The sequence below is a fragment of the Chiloscyllium plagiosum genome, chromosome 11, assembly GCF_004010195.1.
Source record: "Chiloscyllium plagiosum isolate BGI_BamShark_2017 chromosome 11, ASM401019v2, whole genome shotgun sequence".
Classification (NCBI taxonomy): Eukaryota; Metazoa; Chordata; class Chondrichthyes; order Orectolobiformes; family Hemiscylliidae; genus Chiloscyllium; species Chiloscyllium plagiosum.
Genome location: NC_057720.1, coordinates 65,152,646 through 65,171,600, shown reverse-complemented (window position 1 = coordinate 65,171,600; position 18,955 = coordinate 65,152,646). Strand labels below are relative to the sequence as shown.

The 18,955-nt window shown below is 39.7% G+C and overlaps 2 protein-coding genes across 3 annotated transcripts in view; one reads left to right on the top strand and one right to left on the bottom strand.

The window, feature by feature from the left end:
* Nucleotides 1-18,955, top strand: part of LOC122554482 (podocin-like) — a 70,895-nt gene that overhangs the window by 43,489 nt on the left and 8,451 nt on the right. The window contains exons 7-8 of one of the 2 annotated variants that reach the window (XM_043699582.1): nucleotides 1,428-1,506; nucleotides 5,502-6,670. In XM_043699582.1, the coding sequence (XP_043555517.1) occupies nucleotides 1,428-1,506; nucleotides 5,502-5,774 (352 nt within the window). In that variant the 3' untranslated portion in view covers nucleotides 5,775-6,670. Of the gene's footprint in view, nucleotides 1-1,427; nucleotides 1,507-5,501; nucleotides 6,671-18,955 lie in introns of those variants that run through there. The other variant, XM_043699583.1, reaches the window with a different exon arrangement.
* Nucleotides 16,705-18,955, bottom strand: part of axdnd1 (axonemal dynein light chain domain containing 1) — a 166,354-nt gene continuing 164,103 nt past the window's right edge. Inside the window, exon 29 of the mRNA XM_043699576.1 lies at nucleotides 16,705-18,934. Coding sequence (XP_043555511.1) covers nucleotides 18,921-18,934 — 14 coding nt within the window. The 3' untranslated portion in view covers nucleotides 16,705-18,920. The remainder of the gene's footprint in view (nucleotides 18,935-18,955) is intronic.

The following is an 18,955-nucleotide window of genomic DNA, read 5'->3' as shown; positions in this document are numbered from 1 at the left end:
TCATTTTGAAGAATGAGCTCTTGACAAAAGTCGTGCTGCTAATCTGAGCATTTGTCCTTGCTTTCCTGAGAATCCCAGAGCGAGAACTTGTGATAAGCAATGAGCAGTAGCTTATAATGGTACATAAAATTTGTCTCTGTTGCGAAAACTTCAATTTTATGACAAACTCAGAAAGGTGGCTTCTTTTTAAATATCCATTCACTGGATGTGAGTGTTGCTGGCCAGCCCAGCATTTATTGCTAGTTTCTAATTGCCCCTGAGAAGGTGGTGGTGGGCTCTGATATAGAACTGCTGCAGTTCTTGGGGTGTACATTCACAGTGCTGTTATGAAATGAGTTCCAGGATATTGACCCACCAATAGCAAAGGAGCAGCAATATTGTTCCAATCAGGATGGTGTGTTACTTGGACGGGAACTTTCTGGTCAATAGTAACCCCCAAAATATTGATAAAGGGAAAATTTAGCAACAGTAATTGAATGCCATTAAATAGCAAGAGGAGATAGTTACATTCGCCCTTGTTGGACATGTCAGTAGCTGACACTTGTGCTGCACACAGGTTACTTGCCAATGATCAGCTCAAACCTGATCAAAAGAACATCAATGATTTCAGTAACTGAGGAGTCACAAATGTTCCTGAAGACTGCGCAATCATTAAACATTTCCACTTCTGACTTTATGACGAAAGAAGGGTCACTGGTGAATCAGCTGAAGATCACTGGGCTGAGAGCATTATCACAAGGACCTTCTGCACAGATGTCCAACAACTAAAGATATTTATTTAGTGTTAGGTTTGCCCCCAACAAGTGGAGAGATTTCCCCAATTCCCTGTGACTCATGTTTTGCTAGGGCTCCAAGCTTACTCAAATGTAGCTTTAATGTCAAGAGCAGTCAATGTCAATGCACCTCTGACAAGGAGTTCTTTTTATCCATATTTGGACCAAGGCTGTAATATATCCTAGAGCTGAGCAGTACTGGTGGACCCCAAACTGGAATATCAGTGATCAGATTATTGCTGAGCAAATGCTTCTTGCTAACACTGTTGGCAAGCCATCCACCTCTTTGCTGACAATTGAGTAGACTAATGGGATGATGACTGACCAGACTGGGTTTACCGTGCTTTTTTTGGATTTGAACTCACTAAATTGAGTCAAGTAACAATTTTCAGGCAAATGGCCAGGTGACACAATGTGAAAGATATTAAATTTTTGCAGGGTGAGGGGCAAGATAAAATGGTCTCAGTTGAACACTCAAACTTTAGTGGCATTGCTTCTCATGGTTGGACAAATTTAGTACCAAATGAACAATTATTAAATCTTTCTTTAACACTGTGACAAGTTTTGTAATTAAGGTTGGTAGTAGAGTGAAACTGTAGACCTGGATGTAGTGAAGATAAAATTCCATTAATGGTTATCTAACTATGCTCACAGAAAAGACATCCGCCTGCCAATAGAGCTTCAATATTCACTAGCAGTGGAAGCGGAAGCACATAGACAAGCCAAAGCTAAGGTAAGGAAATGCTGGACTATCTACTGGACATTATAAACTACCAAAGTCAATTTATCAATAGTTTCTAGTGCATAAATGGAGAAAAAGGAACATTGCAAAACTAGGAGTCTGAAGTTCCTAAGAAGGACCAGTCGACTTGAAACATTAACTCTACTTTTGTTCACATAGCTATCACCCGATTGTAGAGCTGAGTGCATAGTTCCAAGCCTCATCCCCCGCCTCAACCCCATAACCTGCCACCATTAATATCTTTCCCAAACTCACTCAACCACTCACTTCTTTCTCCCTAATATACTTATCCAGCACTCCTTTAAATATATCTATTCACTTAACCACTCCTGTAGTAGAAAAATCCACATCCTTATCATAGCAAATTTCCTATTGTTTGCCTAATCTCTGACCTAAGCGAACAATATGATTGTGATGGGAAAAGGTAGTATTACAGAGCTATAATGGATTCAAATAGGAACACTTCAAACCATTTATTATTGATGGAAGAGAAAGAAGTTGGGTAGTCACTGTGGACAATTATAACTGCTTAAAGGATTTCACCCTTTGTTACCCTTCTTTCTGCTTTGAAACTTTGTAGTAAGATACAGTTGCTATTTCTACATCAGAACCTTTCTTCATTTTGTAGATCCTACTATGGTCTCTACTCCTCGGAAGTTCCTGTTTTGGTCCTTCCAAGATGAAAGTAGCTAATCTAATGTGTTTTTCCTCCTGATTCTGTTAAACCTAGAACCAACTGCACATCATCTACTCTCTTCCTGGTCTGAACCACAAAACTAAAGTTTGTGGAGGTTATTTTCTCTTCTCATTAGTCCCTGTCTTCTACTGTCTACAGATTTATGGTTGAAGAAAATCTCTTGAGGCAGACCTTGAGCATTAACCAGTTTATTACACGATGCGTCATGGGGAGACTGCTGTCCTAAGTATGGCTGAGCAGAACTCCAAAGTACAGCAGAAGGTTACAAGATTATATAGAAAACAAGACGGCTGACCATTAATTACAAAGTGTCAGAATGGTCCAAGGAAGTTCCGAATCAGGGGTCAGCCCTAAAAGATGCTACACATTCTACAAGTAAACAGGACTGAAAGTTATCACCTCACATGCTGTTTACAGAGATCCGTGACAAATGCAGGACAGATGTCCTTAGTTAGAGGAACAGCACATATTGGCAATATATCATAGAGACAGAGAAGCTAATTAACAAAAGGAGATACCATTGAGCAATTAAGCTACACATACTAGCAATACATCACAGTGAGAGAGGAACTCAGCTATGTGTGAGACAGCCTCCCCACAGCTACATGCCAAATACTATTGATCTGCTGGGTGAGGGGCACTTCCACAAAATGGTTCCTTAATCAGGAGGGAAGCCATAGTCCAGAAAATGGCTTCCACACTTGTAAATTGCAAACTTGTCATCACGTAATCACTGTGGTGAAAACAGTCCACCTCATGAGACTTGGTCTCTGTGCCATGGTGGTAAAATGTTTCAGCACCATCTAATGTGATAGGGGAGCCCCACTCTGGCATGACAGTCTGTGCTAAAGAGGAAGACTGAACTAAGTAGGTTCCTATGCCAGAAGCTAAGAGGGTGCACAATTCTCTGTTGTCTGCTTTCTTTGGTTCATCTTCTTGGCCAGCTGAGCTTTCTTTTTCTGCTAGTTTCTTGCAATGCCCTTTTAAACAGACAGCCTCCATAGATCATTGTTGTCAGCAATGGTTTCCTGGTTGTCATTGTCAGCCAATCTCACACCTTGGTTGCAGGTGTCCATGTGATAGAGGCATGTCATGACCCTGTAGCTACTTCACTGTAGAGAACTTCTTTGAGTGTACAGTTCTTATCCATCTGATGAATGTGGCCAAGCTGTATAGACATCATTAAGTATATATTGATGGAATTAGTATGTTCCAGGACTTCTGAGCTGGTGAATTTTTCCTTCTAAGAGATGTCAAGTATAAATCGGAGATGGCGCAAGTGGAGATTGCTTAACCTTGTCCTTTGTCGAGCATATATTGTTCAGGTCTCACCACAGGGGAGAAGCATGCTGCAGATCAGGCTTAGTAGACTTGCACTTGTATTCTGAGTCGGGTTGCTATTGTCCACACTCTCTTACTCAGCTTGAATGTAACAACTGCAGCCTTTGTTTTGTGTGTGTTGACTTCATCAGCAAGGTACCAATCGCTGGGGCTTGCTGAGTTTAGATATGTGAAGCTATCAACACCTCCAATTTTAACATTTCATTGCTAATAGATGGTAGTATGGGAATATCATGGACCATGACTTAATTGTTCCTCGTCCTCATAGTCAGGCGTGAGGGAGGTTATCTATTTGTCATTGAAGGTGTTCCTGAAATGGAATGCTACTAACACAGGATTGGCATTTGGGAATTCTCTCATAAGGACTTGGCACATCTTTATATGAGATTTCAGGTGAAAAAGACTGAATAGCTTCTGGTACAGAAGTAGATATGTGAAATAGCTACAAAGATTAGAGTATGATAGAGCGTTGGTGCCTTTTTTTTGGGATATACTCATTCATGAGATGTGGACATCACTGGCAAAGCCAATATTTATAATCCATCATGAATTGTGATATAGGTACACCCACAGTGCTATTAGAAAGATAATTCCATATTGTGTCCTGTGACAGTGAAGGCACAACAATATAATGCCAAGGCAGGGTAGCATGTGGCTTGTGGGAGGATTTGCAAGTGGTGCTGCTCTTATGCATCTGCTGTCTCAATCATTCAAGATGGTACAGTTCATGAGTTTGGATGGTTGGATTCCACTATGAATGTTGTCCTATCATAACTGGCCTCAGCCGTCATGTCATGAAAACAGATCACACCAAGCATCATTAGTAGACAGCCATTTTTCTCTAGCAGCTTAAGTAGATCACATGGTCATTTGTCTTGGTGGGATCAACAAAGACAATGTTTACTGTCTCTTTCATTCACAGCATTTCTCTTACCACTTCCAGGCCGAGAAGATTAACTGCAGATTTTCCAGTTATGAACAACTTTGATTTTATCTGGAATCTAAATAGGGCAACACAAGCAAATGCATTTCCCAGCATGCTCAGCAGGGAGATGGCACGATATTTATTGCAATCGCTATTGTCATCCTTGCTTTTGTACAGGATCACATTCTCTGTATCTGACATACCTTGGGACAGGACAGAGGCATTTATGCAGATACTGCTTAATGGTTTCAGGTAGGATAGTATCAGAACCTGGAGCTTTGTTCATGGCAAGAGAATCAACAGCTTTGGGTTCAAATAGCAGCTCGACCATAACAGGCAGGCATTCTATGGTGTCTAAAATTTCCTTGGTGACAATGTCCTTGCTATGGTACAAGCCAAGCTATTGTTCCACCCACTTCTCCAGTTTATCACAGTCAGTGATGATCACTTCTTCCTTTTGTTTTTGATTGAACTATTTATTTTGATGTTTCAATTGCCTTTTGATTCTTTATGGATGCTCCTGGTATTCTCTGTGTTGAAAGACAGCAAGATATTCTTGCAACATTTTAATCTGTAGTCATTGGCAAAGCTCCTAGATATTCTGTCAGATATTCCTTTAGATAGCTGTTCATGCATTCAGTGTTTTCTCTCTCGGATCTCTTTTGTAATTAAGGAGAGTGGACCCTTCTTTCATTGACAGGTGATTTAAAAGACTGTGGACAAGTATTCCTGTAGGACCCCTTTCATGGATATTGCTAGGAAAATAACTAAATAGGTGTTTTTAATCGATCTAAAAGTGACAAGTAACAAAGATGCAAAAGTAACGTTGCAAATAGGAATAAAAAGAAAACTCAGTCATTTTTCCCTGTTGCATTAATCGGTGTTGGAATATTTATTTCTACTTTGCAGATGGACCAATTAAAGAATTATCTTTCACTCCAAGTACTAAGGAAAGGATGGGCTTCTGCAAAAAGAAGTAATTTGTACCAAGCCTAACTCTCAAAACTTGTAAATGAATTGCAGGTGATTGCAGCAGAAGCTGAGAAGGAAGCCTCAGAAGCCTTGAGAATTGCAGCAGACATTCTATCAGAATCCTCTGGTGCTGTCCAGCTGCGCTACCTTCACACACTGTCTGCTCAGAAAACTTCTCCCATTATTCTGCCTGTGCCTTTAGAACTCCTTAATGGCATGACAACTGTTACCCAGAAATCTTTAGTGGCCACTGCTGCAGCTGGTGCACGTGGATCGGAACAACCTCAACAACAGGAAAACAAGACTGACTCTCCAATGTTATAGTAATGGAAAGGACTCAGTTGAAGTTGAAAAAAATTGTACAGTTTCTTTTTGCTGGATTTGTAGGTCACCATACAGAAGTGCACAGTAGGGTACCAATACATGGAGCAATCTGCAAATCAATTGAGTCATAGCAACATTTTATCACAAGTTGCATCATCTTTCAGTTTTCCATCTCAAGGCAGTCTGACCCATAGCACCACAATCTTTACTATAGCAAGGATAGGGTGCTATGTCCTGTATCCACTCCAGTGATTTGTTGGCACCGATCTGAACCATGTCAGCTGTCCAACCAACTGACCCTGTGTAGTCTGAGTGTGTGAGGCAACATGTGCATTACATGTATATTGTAGCCTTGGAACTAGGGATAGTGCTGGTAGTGACTCCAATTCCCTTTGCATCATTTTCTTCTAATCACTATAAATTTTAGCTCATGAGGCTGATACCAGGCACAAAGGAACTATCTTATCAAAAGAGGATGAGTAAGTTGGGCCTAATACTCATTGGAATTTAGATTAGAATGTCATCTTATTGAAACATACAAGATTTTTAGTGGACTTGACGGGGTAGATGGGAAAGATTACTTCCCATTGTGGGAGAGTCTAGGACTGGAGGTCATAATCTCAGAATAAGATGCTGCATATTTAAGATAGAGATGAGAAGGAATCCCTTCTCTTGGAGGGTACTAAATCTGAGGATTTTTTTTACCATATAAAACTGTTAAGCCTGGGTCATCAAGTTTATTCAAGGCTGAGATAAAATTTTATTTGTTAAGGGATTCAAGGGTTATAGAGAAAATGCTGGAAAGTTCAGTTTAGGGTTATCAGAACAAACTCAATATACTGAATGGCCTACTTCTGCTCCTACATTTTATGATCTTGGAGAAAACAAATCACAAGATAGAGAAAAATAAAACAGAATTTACGGATCTGAAACAATAACAGAATGTATTGGAGAAACTCAGCAGCTGTGGCAGCATCTGCAGAGAAACAGAGCTGGTCACTGTATTCAAAATGTCAACTCTGTTTCTCTCTCTACAAATGCGGCCAGACCTACTTAGTTTCAGCCAATTTATGCAAAAGTAGAATTTACACAAAACACAATGCAAGCTGCAATGCCATTGAATGAGCAATCCAGGATTTCATTGCTAATTATGAAATTCGTATTAAGAATGGGCCTAAGCAGCTCGAACTGCTGATACCTACCACTTTATCTACCAGGCAGTGGGGATGAGTGTGAATAGATTAATTCACATTTGGTGGGAAGTCTTACCTTATAGCTGTTGATTATTTCAGTAGGGTGGAATAAAGTGAAAAAGTTACATACCACCACTACATACTTGTATTCAGGCCAGGGCTCAATTTCAAAAACAGGATCCCACAGGAATTTTGCAAGGAACTATGGCATTGCCAAGTGCTACATACCCACCATCACCCAAAGGGTAATGGACAGGTGGAATGATTCAACCAACATGACTGACTGTGGACCTTGACTCCTGAGTAGAAATGCAAGAGGTCAGAGTACCTTTCAGATCTGGTTGATGTTTATAATATCCCAGATTAATCTATAGGAAGTTCTCCAAACTCTCTCTTCTCCAGTTTTTCCTATGAACCATCACCTTGGGCTCACCACACCTAACAGACATGGCCAAGTGAATGAGTAGATAGGCAAGTATCACAAATGACTAAGCTGGGCATTCAAGATGGTGTCTGAGAGGACCAAGAGAGAATGACTGTGACACGAGGCGGCAGGGTAGCCCAGCAGTTAGCACTGCTGCATCACAACACCAGGGACCCGGGTTCAATTCCTGCCTTGGGCAACTGTCTGTGTGGAGTTTGCACATTCTCCCCATGTCTGCGTGGGTTTCTTCCAGGTGCTCCGATTTCCTCCCACAGTCCAAAAATGTGCAGGTTAGGCGAATTGGTCATGCTAAATTGCCTGTAGTACTAGGTGCATTAGTCAGGGGTAAATGTAAGGGACTGGATCTGGGTAGGTTGCTCTTCAGAGGGTCGGTGTGGACTTGTTGGGCCGAAGGGCCTGTTTCCATATTGTAGGGAATCTAATCTAATTTTAAAAACACTGAGCTATTGCAAGGCTGACATGTCTGACCAAGTCAGCCAGGGGCTTTCTTTGAAATCATCAGAACAAGATAATAGACATCTGGGACCATCAGTCCACAGAATCATCAAGTAGCTGGACGCAGGTGGCCACACCAAGTTTTTGAAGAGGTCCTGTAAAGCAAATGTTGGATATCACCCCAACTCTTACCATTTGATCACATTGAGTGAATTCCTTTTTGTATTGCCAATGTGGACCCAAACATTCTAGTATTCGTGGCACAATCAAACCAGCTGATCACACAACTGCTTAGTAAACAGTCAATATGTGCTATGTGTAGTTGTTGAGGTGGCAAGTTGCAAAGAGGGAAGTGTGTAAAAGGGTCTCCAACAGCGAGTGGTGATGGTAAGAGAAGTCATTGGGCACAGAAGCTTGAGCTGTTTAGCAGACCTTCTCTAGATACAAGAGTCTCTTTGTCAGAGACAGGGAGGTAGAGATGCAAAGGATTCCTCAACCAGAGATGACCAATAGGCTTAATTCTTTGTAAATACTCTCTTTTTCAGCTTTACTTTCATTTTCCTTAATATCTGTAAAGTCCCAATACCCAGGAGAATAAGGAATTCTGATTTTGTGACCTTTAAGTAGTCCATGCACTCAAATCTCATGTTATTGGAAGTTAGTTATCAGCAGTGGGCAGGAATGTGGTGTAATCAGATAAGCAATGGATAATGGACCACAGTTTTCAAAGAAGTGCTTCAGTCTATCTACTGCCAGTTCTGGATTTGAAATTGACCAAGGTACTCACATGGAATGAAAATGAAGAAGTGTTTGCTTGCTTTTGATAAAAAAAGTTGATTTTTTTTAAAGTATTGCTAAATTATAGATCTACCCCAGTGTCAAATGATTTATTGTATTGAAAACTGCTGATAGATAGAAACGTGAAGCCTCAGATCTCTACCTGACCAAGAAAATTGACCACATAGTCACACTGACAGGACTATCAAAACGTGTACAAAAAGGAGCATTTCTACCATAACCAACAAGTGTCACCATGTGAGATGGTTGACACATTTACACCAAGGCAACAGAGTTGTGGATAGGAGACCTTAACAGGAGAGGTACAGTCAATCAAGAGCTGCACAACAGAAGATATATTGTTCACACACTTGAAGAAGTTGCATGAAAAACCTCATCCTACTGAAGACTAATTGTCCACCAACACGTGATTGAGACAAATCCAACTAGGAACATCGTAATGTAAATGTCTCAAAGACGTCACACTGTCACAATTATTCAAAGTCAACAGTTTTCAACCCAAAGAACTATTCATCTCAAATCTGAAGAAAACTTTTTCTGGCAGAATAGCAGAACCACCAGACAATCTGAATTTGTGAAGTTAGAGACTTGGAAGTGAGATGGGGTAGTGGTAAATGGTATTATATACATAAATATACAAATAATATTATAAAGGGGAAAATATCTTATGGGTAGATTCTATGTAAAACTTTGAAAAGGTTAATGCTGAACAGTGCATTAAGCACTGCCCATTATAATGATAGAAGCAAATGGACTTGTGTGGGAGAACAGCTTTTTGCCTCAAAAGGAGTAAGACCTAACATTGAGATCTCGCTCTCCACTCTAAGGATGCCTGCCTTGAAGAAGTTTTCCTCCTCTCTCTACAAGAATCTCAAGGAGTCCCTCTCCCACTGCAACTCCCAGGTCATTTCCTACTCTATGCTACTTTCTCCCCACCCCCACCCTCCTCTAGCTTATCTCTCCACGCTTCAGGCTCACTGCCTTTATTCCTGATGAAGGGCTTTTGCCCGAAACGTCGATTTCAAAGCTCCTTGGATGCTGCCTGAACTGCTGTGCTCTTCCAGCACCACTAATCCAGACTCTTGTAATAATGTTATCATTGTCAATAAAACTTGTACTTACTTGCTATCATGCAATGAACTACATCCTATTTAAGACAAGAGCCTTTTCTCTTTGCCTACCAGTGCCTTTTCTCTACTATACTAGACCATCAAGGTGTTTAGGTCCCTATCAGAAAAAGAGGATAGTTTCAGCAAATCTCTTTGACCAAGATAAACTCTAAAGGTGATTTTTTTTTCCCTTTTTCAATTTGGGATTTGCAGAGAAAGGTAGATAGTGTGTTCATTGAGAACTATTTGGCTCTGTGTTGTCTGCTTTTGCTCTCACTGATCCAGGAAATGGCAAGTCACAATGTGTTCCATCTTTGCAAAATTTCCTTGGTTTAAAGCAGTACAGTTGTTACCTTTTATAGTCTACAGTCCAAAAATAAAGGAAATTTAAAAATGTAGTCTTTAAATAAACAACAACTTGCATTTATTTCATGGCTTTAACATAATAAAACATCCCAAAGCGAATCAAAGGAGTGTAAGCGAGCAGAAGGAAACATTTGGGCAGGCAGAATAATTGAAACCCTACAGTGTGGAAAGAGTCCATTCAGTTCCTTGAGCGTACACTGACCCTCTGAGCAGCATCCCACCCAGATCCAGACTCCCACCCTATCCCCGCAACCTCACATTTACTATGGCTAAATCACCTAGCCTGCTCAGCCCTGGACACTACAAACAATTGATCATGTCCAATCCACCTAACCTGTATATCTTAGAACTTGGGAGGAAACCAGAGGACCTGGAGGAAGCCAATGCAGATACAGGGAGAATGTGCAAACTCCACACAACCAGTCACCTGAGGGTAGAATCAAACCCAGATTCCTGGAATTGTGAGGCAACAGTGCTAACCACATAGCCACCATATCGCCCTTGAGGGCGACCAAACTCTTGAATGAAGAGGTTGTTTTGAAGGAAACCATAAAGCAAAAAGAGAAGGAGAGGTGGCAAGTTTGGGGACAGAAATTCAGTGCTTTCTTTTTATTTATTTCAGAGGATGTGTGTGTCACTGGCAAGGCAACATTTATTGCCAATCCCTAATTGCCCAGAGGGCAGATAAGAGTCAACCACATTGTACTAGGTCTGGAGTCATACGTAGGCCAGACCAGGTAAGGATGGCAGCTTCATTCCCTGAAGGACATTAGTGATTCAGATGGGTTTTTCCAACAATCGACAATGGATTCATGGTCATCATTAGACTCATAGTTCCAGATTTTTATTGAATTCAAATTATTGAATACACAAGCAAATTACAATCAATTATTCTCAAGTTGTACTCACTCTGGTGCACAGTCACCTGTGGTCATTTAAACAGACAGAAAAAGTGTTGCTCATCTTTCGTCTCTAGCTTCATTCTGAAGGAAACCTAGTTATACCTACCTTTTATGTGGCATCTTTGCACCGGGAGGCCATTGCCTCTGTTCCAGAAATGAATTAATTATGTTTGACTCCACTGAATCATGAGAGATTTTACATCTACAATCATTTTAATTTTCATTGTGCATTGATATATCAGAGAGATGAAAAATAGCCAGAACCGAAAAGGGCCTAAATTGTTTTCTTTCATTCTAGAGAAAACCAGGAAGTGTGAATACAAGCTTTTGCCACACATTGACTGAATTTTCAAGGGAGCTAGGTGCTATCAACTGTGTTTAGTCCCCATTTATTAATAAGATGCAGCATCTCGATCACAAGGGCTACCACTCAATTAATGTGCTGTTGGTGTGAGACAAGCCATAGAAGATCCTGTTGTTCAATGCCGGGTATTAGCCCGGTTGCAGTTATAATCCATCAGAAATATTTAAATTCGTCAGGGTTATAGATACATTCATACCATGGGCTGGAGATAGCTCTGCCACTACAGAGATTAGTTCCCAATAAGTCTTTTCCAAAATTTGTGGCCCTTGGCATTTTAAGCTCCATTAAACAAAGCAATTCCTTTATTTTAAATTAAGGGCGTTTAATACTGGTTTGATTACTTTGTGAGACAACTGCTTGTGATGTTTTCTTGACCACAAAGTTGGAACACATTTTCTCTTATGACACAAATTCAATTCAAAACAAATTTGCTGACTAACATTTAAAACATGTATCATTGGTTTAAAGAAAACACAACACACGATTGTGAAAAAAAGATTATTTTTATGTAAAGCTTTATGATGATGTAAAAACATGAGGCAATGAGCATTATTTTTTAGGCTTTGTTTTACTACTTTTGCTGCTTTTTGATTTGGTTGATGTTGGTGTTGCAACCTTCACAACAGATCGAGCAGATACAGTTCTGGTCGGCAATACACCTAGAAGATAAAGGAATTATTATCAAATATATAATCCCTTTAAAATTTAACAAAGGACACAACCCTTTTATGTGACAATGCAAAACACAAAGCTAATTGGTAGCCCATTTCATACTCTGTCCAATTTTCATTTCAGAGTGAGCAAGAATATTTCTTGTCAAGTTCTGTTGAGTAGAAGGTTCTCAAACTATAGGCAGAATTGAATGATGGTTGTCAGAAATAGCTGTGACTATTCAAAGGCTGGAATTCACTGCCATACATGTACTTAACTATCTGTTATTATGGTTTCCATTTCTTGAAAGTTGAAAGCCAGTTTCCATGTGTTAAACAGCCTATCAGAAGGTTGGTACTTATTCAGTACAAACAATGTCAAAGGGTATAACTATTGGGACTCAGTAAGCCCCTGACCAGTCCAAATGGAGGAGGCTTCATAATATCAGTAAAGTAGTCAGCTTAGCCATTGTCAGTATGCATAGATTTTTACTTTGTTTGTGCGGGGGTGCAGAGGAGTCATTGTGTAGGATGTGGGCAGCTCCTTCAGCAAGGTGGCCCTTGCCTCTGTAAGGAGAGCCTCAATTCAGCTTCTACCACAAATTCTGTCCTCAATTTTCCCTGGGGGAGTTAATTACAGGGAGTTGGGAAGACAGCAGATTGCCTGCTAATTCTATAAACCCCAATCTCTCAGCCCACACCTGGGGATCAGAATCAAATTCAGCTTCATAGGTGCAATATGATAAAATAACAATGTTATTTTAATGCATGAACTACTAATCTGGAAAATATGTAACTACACCAATAAAATTACAATTAGTTCATATACAAAAACGTTTTAGCCCAATTTCAAGAAGTCATATTTTTTCAATTAATGATAGATGTTACTCAATGTTTTACACTCTCTGAATTTTCTTTCTCCTACTCATATCTTCGAACATAAGCCAATATTTTTTAAAACCATTTAAAATAAATTAGGAAACCTGGATTGAAAGGTCTTGGTCATTATGCTTGATGCTGTAAATGGAAAATCAGCGGAAACATACAAATCAAACACTTCTGTTCATCAAAAGTTAAAATGTTGAAAGAAGGGAAGCCGAGATAGGTGAGAAATTCTTAAGTTTTAAAGTCCTGGGAATAAATTATAGTGCGATGAGTGTTGGAATTTATCAGCTTTCTAAGTTTCTTGCTATTGCTTCAGCTTGTTTCTCCAGGACATGGCATTAAACATATGCATCTTTCTTGAGTCAATCAAGTTTTATTTATCACTGCTTACACTTCACAACAAAAGCCTAAATCTTTGCAACCTTGTAACTTGTGAAACCCATAGTTAAAAATCCAATAGCCATATTCGAAATACCAAGAACAATTAAGAAATAGGAGAGATGAAAAATATCAAAAGCAGCAATGAGGGGATACTTTGTTTTCTATCACCTTCAATCATCTATTCTTGCTTTTAATAAAAGTTAATGCATGTCTACAGTGGCACACACCCCAGGCCTTTAATGTTTTGGGGTAAAGGCAACATTTGTGTCAAATAACGACCAGTTTTTAAATTAATCATGCCACTGTTAAAATGTGCTTAAATTCTAAACAGTTAATTTTCAATTCCACCCAAAAAAGTTGTTCAATAATTAACCAAATGCCATCAAAACAAATTGTGTAATTTTATTTTCTTTCCAAAACTATCATGTGCTAAACTACAAGTTCTATAAAACTGATTAAGGCATTAAAATTTTCTTCATCCTTTGAATAAGCAAGTTGTTTCCTCATATTCACACAACATATATAAAAACTAATTTACAAAAATTATATAATTTTGAGAAAACTCTAAACTTACTTATAAAGTTATCCATTGTATATTTGAAATGCTGCAATATTCTTCTGTGCAGATCTGCCCTTCTTTGTGCAGTCCAGATGCGAGTTCCGCTCTGTTCCCAGAGCTTGAATTCTTTATTGAGACCTGGTGATAAGGTCTATGAGCACGAGAGAAATGCATCACAGGAGTTGTAGCTTTTACCTTACCTTTGGAATGATTACAGCCAGAGTGATGACAGCCCACATATTATAACAACCAGATGAAATATTTACAAATAGCAGTGAATGAAGAAGATAAAAGGAAACAAATAAAAATGTAGTAACTTTTCCAGCACTTTAGAGAATTATGTCACTGAATACGTCTGATATTTGTGTCGGCACAAGAAGCAGCATATTCATGAGATTATTTGGTGTTGCAACTAAAATCAAACTTTGTAACCAAATAAATTGATGAATATTGAATAAGTAACTCAACACAATGGCGGAAATAATGACTTTCTGCTGTATTACTCCATCAAGGACAACTCCAGCAAGAACTGGAATCCACTCAGAGAAGTTAACCGAGAAAAGAAATAAGATTTGGAGAAAGGCAAGTGAAGTGCCTTGTAGGCAGTAGAGCAAGCATATATATTTTCAAATGTAAATTGCTGGGAACATAGAATTTGGGGTTTACAGCAAAGAGCAAACAGTTGTATGTATGGTAAATGTATTTTCTAAAATGAAGGGGAATAGTTTTGCAATAGATTTGTGATGCCGGTTTATTTCAGTATCAGCAATATATAATAGTCTTACCTTATTTCGTCATATGTCCCTTTGCAATTGTAAGTTTTATACAATGTAGCAATGGGCAAAACGTTCATGCTGAACAGGCTGAGCAAGTAGAAACCATGCGCCAAATTCAGTAAGGTTTTTGAAGTTTAAACCATATACAAAGGGCTTGAAAGAACACATAATTATAGATGAATTTAATAGCTACTGCATATTACCTTTGAAAATTCTATCCTTCTTCACTCATTGACTTTCCTGCCATCATTACCATACACAATTCAATATAGGACTCCCAAATCACCTCTAATTATGTCACAGTCCCCGCAAAAAATTTTTCTATCAGCAAGACCTAAGTAAATACCTGAGCTCTAAGTATTTAAGTACCTATGCTAGAAATGGACATGCAGGTAAGATAATTTGACCTTTGGTATATGTGGAGCAATACACAGCAGTCAATATATTCAGAAGAAGATATAATAAAAGGAGAAGCTCCAACAAAAACAAATTACTTAAAAAATTCCAGATTATAATAAATAACAGATATTGCTGAGCATGTAGCTTTGCAGTGCCAATGTAATATAATGCAGTTATGTAATGCAATTTCAAAGACTGCACCTTTCATTTGATTAAAATCCCACTCTCAGACCTTATGCTTTTGATCTGCCAAATGGAAGCCAGACATCCTCCTTTTGGGGAAGAGAAAACCAGAATGATTATCACAAATATACTGTTCAAATTCATCTCGCAGGAGTTGACACATGGCAATATCAGATATCCTCTCCATTCTCCACAGGTCTCCTTAAAGCCATAGTTAATGCAAAGCCAAATGAAATAAGGAATGGTAAGGATAAATATTACCGATTCCCAGATATTGGTGTTGGATCCTTGCTTTTTGTGATATATATTAGTGATCTGCATCTTGGTGTGCAGAAACAATCCCAAAGTTTGCAGGTGACATAAAACTTGGAAGAATTGTAAACTGTGAGGAGGACAGTATGGAACTCCTAAAGGACATGAAAAATATGGAATACTATGAGAACTAGCCACTTGGATACAGAACTGGCTTGAAGGAAGAAGACAGAGGGTGGTGGTGGTGGTGGAGGGTTGCTTTTCAGACTGGAGGCCTGTGACCAGCGGTGTGCCTCAAGGATCACTGCTGGGTCCACTGCTTTTCACTATTACTTGGATTTGAACGGAGAAGTTATGATTAGTAAATTTGCAGATGACACCAAAATTGGAGGTGTAGTAGACAACGAAGAAGGCTACCTCAGAGTACAACGGAATCTTGATCAAATGGGCCAATGGGCAGAGGAGTGGCAGATGAAGCTTAATTTAGATAAATGTGAGGTGCTGCAGTTTGGAAAGGCAAATCAGGGCAGGACTTATACACTTGATGGTAAGAGCCTGGGGAGTGTTACTGAACAAAGAGACCTTGGAGTGCAGGTTTATAGTTCCTTGAAAGTGGAATCCAAGGTAGGTAGGATAGTGAAGAAGGTGTTCAGTATGCTTGCCTTTATTGGCCAGTGCATTGAGTAAAGGAGTTGGGAGGTCACATTGCCGTACAGGACATTGGTTAGGCCACTTTTGGAATACTGTGTGCATTTCAGCTATAGGAAAGATGTTGTGAAACTTGAAGGGGTTCAGAAAAGATTTATAAGGATGTTGCCAGGGTTGGAGGGTTTGAGTTATAGGGAGAGGCTGAATAGGCTAGGGCTATTTTCCCTAGAGCATCAGAGGCTGAGGGGTGACCTTTACACGGATACTGCTAAACCTCATAGGATCCCTATAGTGTGGAAACATGCCATTTGGTCCAACAAGTCAACACCAACACTCTGAAGAGTAACCCACCCAGACCCATTCCCCTACCCTATTACATGACATTTACCCCTGACTACTGCACCTAACCTACACATCCCTGAACATAATGGGCAATTTAGCATGATCAATTCACCTAACCTGCACATTTTTGGACTGTGGGAGGAAGCCTGAGCACACGGAGGAAACCCACGCAAACGCGGGGAGAATGTGCAAACTCCATACAGACAGTCGCCCAAGGCTGGAACAGTAAGCAAAGAATGGGGATAAATGAGTGCTATTCTGGTTGGTCCCGCCAACATACGGGAAGACAACATGGGATACTGATCCCACCCACCTCCCTACTGAAGCCAATTTAAAAATTATGAGGAAGAGGTATGGCAGTGGGGGGACAATCAGACAGCAGAATTTTCAAGGGGCACATGGGTTTCAGAAAGTATCTATTTCAGATCAATTCATAGGAAGTTGATGAAATCATAGTTGCAGTAAGCAATCTCCTTAGCCCCATTAGACAGTCACAGCATGGCAAACAGGGGCTTGCTATTTGCAAAAGGAATGCCCTTGAATAAGCTATGTCGCCCTTAGCGACATCTCATAAACAACAGCACACTGCGTCTTCTAGGTAACTGATGCTCTCTTTGCCAAAGCTGGAAAACATATTCATTTCACAACAGATGCAGATTCACAGGGATAGAAATGGAATAAAACAGAAAGTGCTGGAAAAACTCAATAGCCTGACAGTATCTGTGGAGAAAAAAACTGAATTAATATTTCATGTTCAATATAACTCTTCTTTTACTGAATCCTCTACTCAGCCAGCTTAACTTCTTGCCTTAAAGAATCTCTTTCCCCACTTACCAAATTACCACTTTGAATCAAATTCCCCATGTACTGATTCTGCCTCCAGCATAGTATGTGTCCTGACTGACTATGCAGTTTTTAAAAGTCCTCTTGTTCAGAGAGACTGATGGCACTGTAGTAATCAACACCAATGGACAGGAAGCCTGGGTGGTTTAATTGATAGAGATTAATAGGTGCCCAGATTGTATTACTGGGAAAAAGATGCAAGGTATTTATACCTGGAGATAATGGCAGCAGCCTATATGCTAGCAAATGGACCACGAGTCTCCAAGTTCCCAGAACAGCATTGAGAATCTCAGGTTATAAACAGTGGTGCTTTACACTGTCCATTTACGTCCAAGATAAAAGAGAGAGTTGGGTTCTCAAGGACAGCTAATAAGCATATCTCCTGGGGTGGAAGACTGTGATTCATGTTTCCAGGGTCATGGCCTTTGAGAGGGTAGTGTAGGGTAGATATCTCTGAAAATTCTAAGGCAAGGTTTGTCTATTAGGATCTGGGAAAGCAGAGCATCTGGAAGCCAAAATGCTCCTACTTGATGAACTATGTAGGAATATGGGTTGAAGCTTATGCTCAGGTGTAAAACACCAAATTCATGAGGAGTTGAATCAAGGTTGGAAGATTTATCTGGATTTGTATGCTACAGTAGGAAAGCCTCACTGAGTAACCATAATCTGAGATTAAATTTCCCAGACTGAGAAAGTAAAAGAACAGAAGTAAAACATTAGGAACTAAGAATCTCCTTGAGCTGACTCCAGGAGAATTGAATGTCTACTTTAAAAGTACAATGTAACATATACCTATGATGCATTCTCCTGCAAGTCATTGATGTGGTTTGTCACAATCTCCATATAGGGCTTTCAAGAGGCATTGACTTCGGAGAACAGTGAGACTCTTAAAGAGATAGTTCATGACAAGAGGTGCAGGAGCAGGAAGTGACAGAGAAGGAAAAACTGGAGACAGAGGAAGATAATTGTGAACAGAGTACTTTCTGCTGTCTTGTGGGATGGCGACTTCCCTCCTTTCTGTCAAAGTATTCAGACTCGACAGCAAAACTCTAAAAAATCTGTAACCAATTAGGGATCCAATTTCATTTACTTAGCAGATTTGAGTTTCTGATTACAAGCCAGCCACAAAAACCAGTGCAGATATACTTTCCCTACTTCAGCAGCAGAAGGATTGAGAAGCCAGGCAAGCACCCAACCTCCAGATTCTGACAAGGAATAGAAGGTGGGAAGATTCTGACAGTGAATACAGATATAAAGAATGTAGCACCAAATTTAACAAATGAGAAGAGATTAGAAAACCACATTCATTGGGAGCCTTAGGAATTTACTAAAATAGAAACAGTCAATGCAGTTGCAGGATCATTAGGGCATTGGATTATTAGTGTTATTAACATAATGATGATTTTCTCCAAGAAACTACAGGATAAAAATATAATTGGCAATGGAGTGAATATTGTGAGGCAGATTCAGATGAAATTGATTGATACTTCAGATCACTGAAGGATCCTCTGGTGATGGATTCAGATGAGGCAGGAGGAAACTTTCTCATCTCTGGGTAGCGCAGTCCAAACGTAAAATGGAGCATTGTTGATTATTTTGGAATATCTGGCAGTTTCTCATGCAGAACATTCTGTCAGGAAATTGAATGGAT